This window comes from Portunus trituberculatus, chromosome 40, assembly GCF_017591435.1.
Source record: "Portunus trituberculatus isolate SZX2019 chromosome 40, ASM1759143v1, whole genome shotgun sequence".
Taxonomy (NCBI): domain Eukaryota; kingdom Metazoa; phylum Arthropoda; class Malacostraca; order Decapoda; family Portunidae; genus Portunus; species Portunus trituberculatus.
In genome coordinates, this window is record NC_059294.1 from 5,550,001 (window position 1) to 5,560,000 (window position 10,000).

At 47.4% G+C, this 10,000-nt stretch overlaps 2 protein-coding genes across 3 annotated transcripts in view; one reads left to right on the top strand and one right to left on the bottom strand.

Annotated features, from left to right (window-relative positions):
* Positions 1-3,144, top strand: part of LOC123515980 (glutamine--tRNA ligase-like) — a 5,736-nt gene extending 2,592 nt beyond the window's left edge. Inside the window, exons 3-5 of the mRNA XM_045274939.1 lie at positions 1-133; positions 390-544; positions 785-3,144. The exon at positions 1-133 is cut by the window's left edge and continues 138 nt beyond it. Of these exons, the coding sequence (XP_045130874.1) occupies positions 1-133; positions 390-544; positions 785-2,535 (2,039 nt within the window). The 3' untranslated portion in view covers positions 2,536-3,144. The remainder of the gene's footprint in view (positions 134-389; positions 545-784) is intronic.
* Positions 3,145-3,207: 63 nt separating this feature from the next.
* On the bottom strand, positions 3,208-6,440 carry LOC123515982. Of its 2 annotated transcripts, none has more exons than XM_045274941.1 (3): positions 6,202-6,440; positions 5,501-5,725; positions 3,208-3,428 (listed from the first exon to the last, which is right to left on the bottom strand). In XM_045274941.1, the coding sequence occupies exons 1-2, from the start codon at positions 6,410-6,412 to the stop codon at positions 5,502-5,504; spliced, it is 435 nt and encodes a 144-aa protein (XP_045130876.1). In that variant the 5' UTR covers positions 6,413-6,440; the 3' UTR covers positions 3,208-3,428; position 5,501. The 2 variants fall into 2 exon arrangements, 1 of the variants encoding a protein (XP_045130876.1); XR_006678035.1 differs by lacking the exon at positions 6,202-6,440 and adding an exon at positions 6,014-6,041 and having other exon boundaries at positions 3,211-3,428.
* Between the last annotated feature and the right edge of the window lie 3,560 nt (positions 6,441-10,000).

A 10,000-nucleotide genomic window follows, 5' to 3' on the forward strand; every position in this document is an offset into this window, starting at 1 on the left:
CAGGAGGCGGCGTGGTCCAGGAGCATGGTTATCAAGTCTTACTGGAGGATTCTCGCCCCACCAAGAGCTCGGCGTCAGCAGGCAATGAGGAGTCGCTCCTGCTCCACGGCGCGACGTGTTCCACCACTAACAGGTGACCCTTAATCTTTCTGTATCTTCGGTGTTTTTTTCATTATGGGTTCAGTTTCTTGTTAATTTATCATGATTTCTTTTTAATTCGTAGATTTCTTATTGTCTTTGTTCTATTGTGTGATAAGTAAACATCTTTCTATTCCTTTTTTTGACCCAATGTAGCCAGTACACGTTCCTTTCATAGATTTGATATTGTTATATTTTTAAGAGTTAATATTCAAGATATTTACCCACCTAAATATTTATCAATATACAAGATCCTCTGTCTCGGCAATTCCTGACGTCGACCTCGACTATGAAGGTTTGTATGGGGCAACTGCACTCTCACTCTCCACTGAAAGACTGTCTTACTCCACGGCGACACTTATGAGCAACCTTCGTGACAGCGACGAAGAAACCATCTATACCGATAGTGAGCCACTAGCCTTGCATACCATACTGAGTACCATGTGATGATATGCATACTTTATCGTTATTTGTTTATCTACATATATGAGCAATTTAGTTTCATCATGACAAGCTATGATGAAGCTCCTATGATTCCTTTCTCTTGGGTGAAGCCAACCATTAATTGTCTTGCTTTCAAACACACAAATGATTGAGACAGTCACTGTTCATCAATAGAGTAACAACGTTGTTGGTTGTGTTGCAGTGGATTCGGATGCAGAGAGAGAGGAGCAAGATAGCGATATCGGTTACTTCCAGCAGGGGACATTCAGCCTGTCACCTCGCCAGTTACAGGCGAGCAGGGCTTATGCGGGCATGGTAAGAACCCGCTTCGCGCCGGAGCCCAACGGACCACTCCACCTGGGCCATGCCAGGGCCATTCATATGAACTTCAGTGTCGCTCGCAGGTATGGAGGGCAGTGTATCCTCAGACTTGACGACACCAACCCCCGGACAGCTCAACAGGTTTACTGCGACGAAGCGCTCGAGATGGTGCGCTGGCTTGGCTACTCGCCTGCCTCTGTTTCCTATACATCTGACTACTTTGACGACCTGCTGATGATGTGTGCTTGTCGTCTGATTCTGAATGGCTCTGCCTATGTTTGTCACGAGCAGCTGAGAGAAGGGATCTACTACCAAGGGGCAAGATATTCTCCCTGGAGGAACAGATCTCCGTCGGAGAACATGAAGGAATTCAAAATGATGTGCGTTGGACTCTACAGAGAGGGCGAGGCGGTGCTCAGGCTTAAGGCACGGACTCGTTCGGGCCTCCGAGATCCCGTAGCCTATCGTATCTGTAACACCGAGCACTACCGCTCCGGCACCTGCTGGTGCGTCTTTCCTACTTACGTTTTTTCACATTCCATCATCGACTCCCAAGAAGGTATTGCCGTTTCCCTCTGCTCTACCGAGTTTGCCGGCCACCGCTCCATTTACCAATGGATACAGAAGAAACTAAACATGCATAAAGTTCCACAGCGAGAATTCCATCGTCTTGAAGTTGGTGGTTGTATTTTGTCTAAGCGACAACTCCTCGCGAGCCTAGGCACTAGTTTTCATACGTACGATGACCCTCGTCTCGCCACCCTCACCGGCCTCCGGCGACGAGGCATCCCCCCGGAGGCCATTCGAAGGTTTGTGCGCGAAGGATATCGGGAATATGAACAGTTGCTGGATCTCAGCCGGGAGATGTTGCTGGTACAGGCCAAGCACTGCATGGTCGTGCTGCAACCATTGGCCTGCCATGTTGTCAACTACGATCAAGTGGCGGCAAGCGAGAGCATGCCAGGGCAAGTTTTGTTGACTCTGCAGGCACAAGAGAGCAAGGCTGGGCATAACCGCCTCGGCCACCACGTCACACTCTCCTCCGTTATCTACATTAACAAGTACGACTTTAATCTGAGAGAGTCACGGCACTACTTCACGCCCACATCGCCAGTCCGCCTTCGTGGCACCTGCTACGCCATGCACTTCTGCAGCATGATGCGAGGCAACGGCAACGAGGTGGCGAGCCTACAGGTACGGCTAAGGAAGGTGGAGGGCAAGGTCAAGTCCATGAAGGTCCTGACGTGGGTGAGTGAACCTGTCCCAGTGACTCTAAACTTTTTAGATTCCCCCAGGAGAGGGAAATCCTACCCGTATTCGTCACTGCCTCCTGTGTACTCCATCACGGCACTCATGGAAGCCGGCCCCGTCAGCGGCCTCAGGCTGGGCCGTTATTTCACCTACGGGCAGACCTTGCAGGCGGAGAGGTTCGCTTATATTACCCTCGACCCATCCTCCTCCTCCTCTTCCTCCTCCCCTTCCTCCTCCTCTTCACATAGTGATGACGACCCGGTATTCAACGTGACCTGCATGCTTCGTCTTCACCAGAGCCTGCAGGACTCCATTGTACAGGTGTTCCAGTCATCCGAGTCATCTCCCACGCACAGCCTAGAGGCGCTCGCACTCTCTTGAAGGAGCGGCCGTCACTTCCCGCTACCACTACAGCCGCCACCACCACCAAACATCTAGTCTGCAATGTGACCCAGGCAACCATGACCACTGTTATCACTAATACATCATCATCATAATCTACCATCACTTCTACAGCATCACCACCACCTTTCCGCAAAAATGTCACTGTCGCACCGCCACATCACCATCAGGACACTACAGCCTGCAGGCGTCACAACACGACCTGCATATGTTGTCACCACCACCACCACCACCACCACCACCATTACGACATTAGGACAGTCTCTCCGAACACGGCCGCAGAAATAATGGTGATTAGAATAACGGAAATTTTTTATATATATTTTTTATGCATAATACTGTAACACTAAAGGAGAGAATTTTAATCAATAGCAAGAACAAACGCTTGTTAGTGATGAACATGAGCAAATACCTGTTTGAGTCAGAATGAGTGAAAAACGTTTTACACAAAGCATCACACTTTTTTAGATTGATAAGAAAGGCTCAAACATTTTTATTCCTTATTTAGTATTATGAACGTCAAAGTCTTTTTACGTATCATTACAAAAAAGGCTTGGTTTTCTATTTTTATTTTTTAAACACCTGTGTTTGTGATGTCATTAAAACATTCCTTTTAAACAAACGCTACTTTATTATCCAGAGTTCAGAAAATTTCTGAGTCTGATGACAGCGGGTCGCGGCGAAAGTTGTCATGTGTTGAGTACCAAGGCTGCCCCGATGACTGGGAGGAGGTGGGGTGGGGTCATGGCAGGACGGGACGCGGGTCAGAGGAGCGTGTAGCAGGGAGGGGAGGACATAGAGACGCAAGCTCCTCCCTTACGGCGAAGCTTGGCAGGGCCTCCTGGGTTCTCTCCCCACTGGGTGGCGGTGTTCTGATGCGTGGCGGAAGGTTTGATATTGTTTTAGTGAGTCGATAAACACTGCCAGATACCAGACACTCTCTTGGACAGTCTACCCTTAATCACGTGTTACTTCCAATCCCTTGAGTCAAGGCAGGGCAGGGCGGGGCAAGGGCAAGAAGGGGCGGGTAGCTGGGTTTGGTAGAAGGTGAGGAGAGGAGGAGAGGAGGAGCATGGTGAGGACTGGGGAGGGATCTCTGCAGCAGGTTTTCCTTTGTGTGCAGCGAAACGCAACTTGCGGAAAAAAAAGTGATAAGAACGCCATTTTTTTCCCTTGTCTTCACCGCGTGACTTCTTTGGTGGATGGAATGAGATTGCACTCAAACTCGCAGCCGGAACTAACACTTGGAAAGCAGATAGCAAGTAAGGCAGGAATGTAGTACGTACTGCAGGTATGAGACTCGTGGGTTTTCTCTTACATTCCTCTTAACTAATGTGCTTCAGAAAATCGGCGTAAGAGAACTTCACACTTGATTAACTTTTACACACTACACCGAACCAATACTTTAATACCTGATGTAGAATACACAAAAGGACCTCCTACGTATCTTTCTGTCTCTGTTCTTATGGCTTAATCGTATATGTGCGCAAGACGCCGCCCTGATTTATAAACTGAAATGATGCAACCGTTTCTCCCCATTCAGTAGTTGCCTTCAGGTGTGAGTGTCTATAAATACTCTAAGCTGCCACCTGCTCGCGCCACCTGTGTTGTATGTGAGCAGGGAGATGAGAAGCAGATGAAAAAAAAGTGGTGATGGAGAGGAGACGATAAGAAGAACATTTAAAGGACAAGCAACCATGTAGGATAAACATATGGAACGATAAAAATCAAAGATGATGATGATGGATGAAGATAATGCCAGAGAGAGAGAGAGAGAGAGAGAGAGAGAGAGAGAGAGAGAGAGAGAGAGAGAGAGAGAGAGAGAGAGAACTGCCAAGACTTCATCGAAACAGGATAAACAGATGGAGTAAAAAAAAAAAAAAAAACTTAAGACGGAGAAAATGATGAAGTAAGAGAAAAGTAAAAAATCATAAAAGTTACGAGGAAAAAACATACACAAGAATGAAAAAAAGGAGAAGCATCAACACACCATCATTTAAAGTTCTTATGACATGTACCACAGACGTAGCAGTCAGTCGCCAGTCGCCAGTCGCCCGCCACACACAGTCAGTCTCGGAGGCCCAGCTGTCGGGAGGGAGGGAGGGGCCACGCCCTCTCCACCTAACGGGTCACGGGGGTCACCGCCTTACCCGGAGGAGAAAGTTGACGCCGATAAGACACAGGTGTCGACTCGGGACATGGGTGGGGTGGGGGACGACAGCTCCCGTGTGACCTGGCTGGTGGGGAGGCGCGGGAGTGACGGGGAGAAGAGGACAGGTGAGGGGAATGACAGATGAGAAGAGGAAGGGAGTGCCGGATGAAGGGAGAAGGGTGCTGGGAGAGAGAAAGAGGTGAGGCACTGATGGATTGAGAGTGGTGGTGGTGGTGTTGGTGGAGGTGGTGGTGATGGTGGTGGTAGTGGTAGTAGTTGTGGTGGTGGTGGTGGTGGTGGTGATGGTGGTGGTAGTTTTACATTGCTCCTATGGCTTCATCAGTGTTATGGTGTGAGATGCGACAGAGAGGCTTTCCCTAATTGCAGAGAGAGAGAGAGAGAGAGAGAGAGAGAGAGAGAGAGAGAGAGAGAGAGAGAGAGAGAGAGAGAGAGAGAGAGATTTGACACACACACGCATCGAAACAATGGAGACAATGAAGAAATATGACTGAACACACAAACACACAAACACCTGCAGAATAACAATCACCACAACACACCACAACACAACACAGCACAATACAAACGCAATACTTCCCAGCTGGCTTACCACCTCTCAAACTCTCCACTTCTCTTCCTCCTCCTCCTCCCATTCCCTTAGCAGGTCTTTCTTCTCCACTCCCTCCCTCCCTCCTTCCCTGTGCCTTCCTTCATCTATCACCCCCACTAGCGCCAAGTGAACCGTAACTTCAAAAAATGCTCTGCAATGGAAGCGAAGTAAAGTTGACTCACCTTACGCTTCTAGTGAGATACAGGATACAGCCGTGCTTTGCTTCACCGCCTCCCACGCGCGCCACTTCAGCCAGCCCTGCCCAACCACCAACAAGTCGCCAAACGTTCTTATGATCATGTCCCTCTTTCTCTCAGGCTCCGGGCACTTCCTCCTGGCCGCACATGGCTGAGACGGGTCGTTCCTTGCTTCCGATGGACTGTTTTCACCTCGCCAAGTGAACGTGTCTGCAGAGGAATAGGAGAAAAGGGAGAAATATTAATGATTGCGGCATGATTCTAAGCATATTGTTGAGGATAATTTCACTGTTTGATTAGAAATTTGTTCTGGTGTGTGTGTGTGTGTGTGTGTGTGTGTGTGTGTGTGTGTGTGTGTGTGTGTGTGTGTGTGTGTGTGTCGGAGAATGGAATGAGAGAAGGGAGTAGAATGCGGAGACGAAGAAAGAAGCAGCAGTCTGTCTCTCATCTTTGTGTATACCTGCGAGCCACACACACCTGGACACGCTAACATCTCACCTGGACACGTCTCTCACCTCAGGGGTCTTGAAACACACTGCATCAACCTTCACCATACTAACACTCCTCTCATTTATACATTTTTCTGAGCATTCTTCCACTTATTACTACCACCACCACCACCACCACTACTACTACTACTACTACTACTACTTTTACACTCTATCCCCCCTTTAACCGCATTCCACCTGGCTCTACGCTCTTAGGGAAGTCCATACGGATGATCATCACTTGATTTTCAGCTTGACTTAGTCCGGTCCAGGGGTTCCGGGGTTGATGAGCAGCGGGTGACGTCAGCGGTGCCGCGTCAGAGAACAGCTTGGTGGTCCTCCTCTGCCCACCCTGCCGGAACCTTCCCACAGTAATTGCCGTGTTGCTGCGACCCGCATACTCTCGCATACTCTCGCCAGCGCCGTCTGGTTCGAGAGATGCGCTGACCTCTTCTGACGCAGGGCAATGATGGTGGTGGTAGTGGTGATGATGATGGAGTGTGTCTGTCGTGGTGTTTTGATGTTTTTGCTAGGTTGAAGGGAGATGGGGTAGATTTATATAAGGTAATGGTGATGCATGTGTGGTCTAGTAATGATAGCGGTGGTGGGAGAGGTGGTACTGGTGGTAGTGGTGATGGAGTACGAGGGCGGTGGTGTTTCGATGTCTTTATGGGGTGGAAGAAGGTTAGGTAGAGTTATATATGGCAGTGACGACGTGTGTGTGATGTAGTGTGATGTTGCTGGATAGGAAAGGTGTCTGTTGTACTTGTTGAAGAGTAGCGATGGTGGGGGTGATGGTGGCGGTGATGGCGGTGGTGATAGTGAGTGTTCGTGATGGTACTTTGGTGTTCTGGGAAGCTGGAGGAGTGTGAGGCTAGCTAACGAGTACGTGCCCATATAGTGAAGCTTGTCTGGTGGTGGCGGTAGTGGTAGTGGTGGTGGTGGAGGGTAAGGTGACTTAAGGTGTGTGTGTGTGAGCAGGTGTGGTAATGATAGCAAGTTAAATGCCAAGTGTTCGAATCCTGGTCAGCTTTTAATTAATCGCCTCGAGTACAAAAAAATAATGGTTTTCTCGCACGTCTAATAGTGGCGATGGTGGTGGAGAGGAAGGTGATTAGAGTTGTTTATTTAGCCGGTCACTTATCGATTTACCTTTTCCTATAAACCAAAAAATATTTCTTCCTTTCATTAAGAGACAAACACTAGTTAATGAAACGCCGCTAAAGGTTATCGTCCCTTAAAAGAAACACAGTGGCATTTAATCTTTGGCAACAATTGACACACATATTTATCAACAGACTTATTTGTTCCTAACGCGACAATCTGCAATAAATATAGAGATGCGAGGCAATGAGAAATACAGCCGGGCCGGGACACACCAACACCAGCAGCCAGTCAGCCACACCTAAGGCGAGTCATGCAATACAAGCAATGAACATTTGGCCAGAGGGGGAGATTCTGTACAGGTGCGAGCTAGGGAGGAGAGGAAGAGGAGTGGGGGAGGGAAGAAGAAGGAGGCAGTTTACAGACCTAACCATCTATCCACCAACTCCCATCCATCCACACAATCAACCACTCACTCACACACACACACACACACACACACACACACACACACACACACACACACACACACACACACACACACACACACACACATGAATCTTGTATATTCAGACGCTTACTTTACCAAATCTGCATTCAAAACATCTAAGTCTAAACGCACTTTGAAGCCTAAGAGGACAAAATATCAATCATTCAACATCGTGAGCTCTTCATAGACTACTTAACTCCTTCAGTACAGAGAAGCATTTTTACCATGATCTTTTTTTTTTTTTTTGGTATGATTAAACGATTTTATTTACATTAGGAAGGGTCTATGAATGTCAAAAGATTAATGGCCAGAGTCTTTACTATTTCAATCCCTATGTAAGTTTCTGAAGCTGTATAAAATCACCAAATAGTACCTTACCAGAATGAATATGGAAACGCGGCATGGTACTGAAGGAGTTAATTGTTAATTGTTGACCCAAGTCTTTTCTGTAGTGCGAAGGAAGCGAAAGACACTTAAGCTTCCTTGCGCTGGACCAAATGTCTTGTTTTTGAGATGAGAAACAAAAGGAGTATAAAAAAAAAAATGATGGAGGAGAAAAGATAACTAGCAGAAGTGGCAGTTAAATGAGCGGCAAGCTGTAAAGGAGAAGGGAAGTAGAAGAGGAGGAAGAGGAGGAGGAGGAGGAGGAGGAGGAGGAGGTGAAAGGTGGAGTCACACAACTAGCTACTCAGCCAAACACACCCACCTACCCACCTAGTCCACTCACCTCCACTAACCAGTCGCCACCACCAACACCACCACCACCACCAGCTGACTCTAGCGGCCAGTTCTGAGTCATTTAATTGATAATGACACTAGAGGTTACCAGGAGGGGCACTTCTTGCTCTGGGATTCTGGGAGGAGCGAGTTGGTTCAAGAATCGATTGTTTGGAAACGAGAAAAGTGTTGGAGATTGTTAATTTTTTGCTCTTTTAGGTGACGGGTGTGTCTTTCTCCCTCTCCCTCTCTCTCTCTCTCTCTCTCTCTCTCTCTCTCTCTCTCTCTCTCTCTCCTAAGTGTTACCTGAGCCTCATCTTCACACAAACCTGCTTCACTCACACTTGTCTTACTCACTCATTAGTCTCGCCACACTCGTCTGTCTCCATCCCCTCACACCGCCACACCACACCTGCCGCCCCCCCGCCCTCACTACAGCTGTCTCATTACACGGTTGCATCATCACATACCTGTCACCTTCACGCTATTGCAGCCAACACACCTGTCACCTATTAATACCTGGTTTGGATATCTAAATCTGTATCTCCAGCCACACATGCCTTCGCCACTTGTACACAAACACACACACGCACACTTGTTTCCTCCCACACCCACCCGGTTTCCTCCATTCCCTCCATCTCCCTCCACCTCCCTTCATAATCGCTCTTACCTCTCTCTCACACACATACACCTGTCCACTCCATCAGCTGTGTTTCCTATGCACACCTGCCTCTCAAGCAAATACCTGTCTCGCATACACTCGTTTCTCACACACGTCTCCCTTGCATACTGATCTCTCTCTCTCTCTCTCTCTCTCTCTCTCTCTCTCTCTCTCTCTCTCTCCAAGTAAAACGAACAGGCCTGCTTACAAGACTGGCAGATATGTAAACAGACACACGGATATACACGTAGATAGCAACAAGATATACACATTATCACACATAGATGGAGATACAAAACAGATGGATAAAGATAGACAGACAAATAGACAGCATTGGCTTGTCATGTGTGCGTAGTGTGACAGTAATGTAAGTTCGCTACACAGGTAAGGTGATAGGCAGTTGTGTTCCCTTCATGTGTTGAGTGAGAGCCAAGACCTATGCTAAACAATGGAAGCACAAAGGAACACAATTGATTAAGAAACTGCAGCTCACAGGCTGACTTGACGAAGTTGTCTTAACGAAGCTTGAGATAAACTACACACTTTTAACTAGGTTGTGATAAGCTACATCCACTATGCAATCTTAGCGAGACTTCGATAAGCTATACAGTATCCAGTGTTGAATTATGCAATCAGTACCAGGACGCGTTTCCATATTCATTCTGCTTACTATTTTGGTGATTTTATACAGCTTCAGAAACTCAAGTGGGGATTAAAATAGTGAGGACTCTGGCCATTAATCTGACCTCCATAAGCCCTGCCTAATGTCAATAAAATGGTCCAATCGTACACAAAATCTTAAGGTAAAAATTGTGTCCCTTGTATCTAATCAAAGCGAGGTTGCGGCAACTTATTCAATTTTAACCAGTCTGTGATGAGCTACGTGCATTTTGCAATCTTAACCAGGCTGTGACAAGCTGCGCACACTATTCAGTCTTAATGATGATATGATTAGCTATACACTATTCAGTCTTAGACTACCTGTGATAAGATATACACTATGCAATCTTGCCTAGGCTGTAATA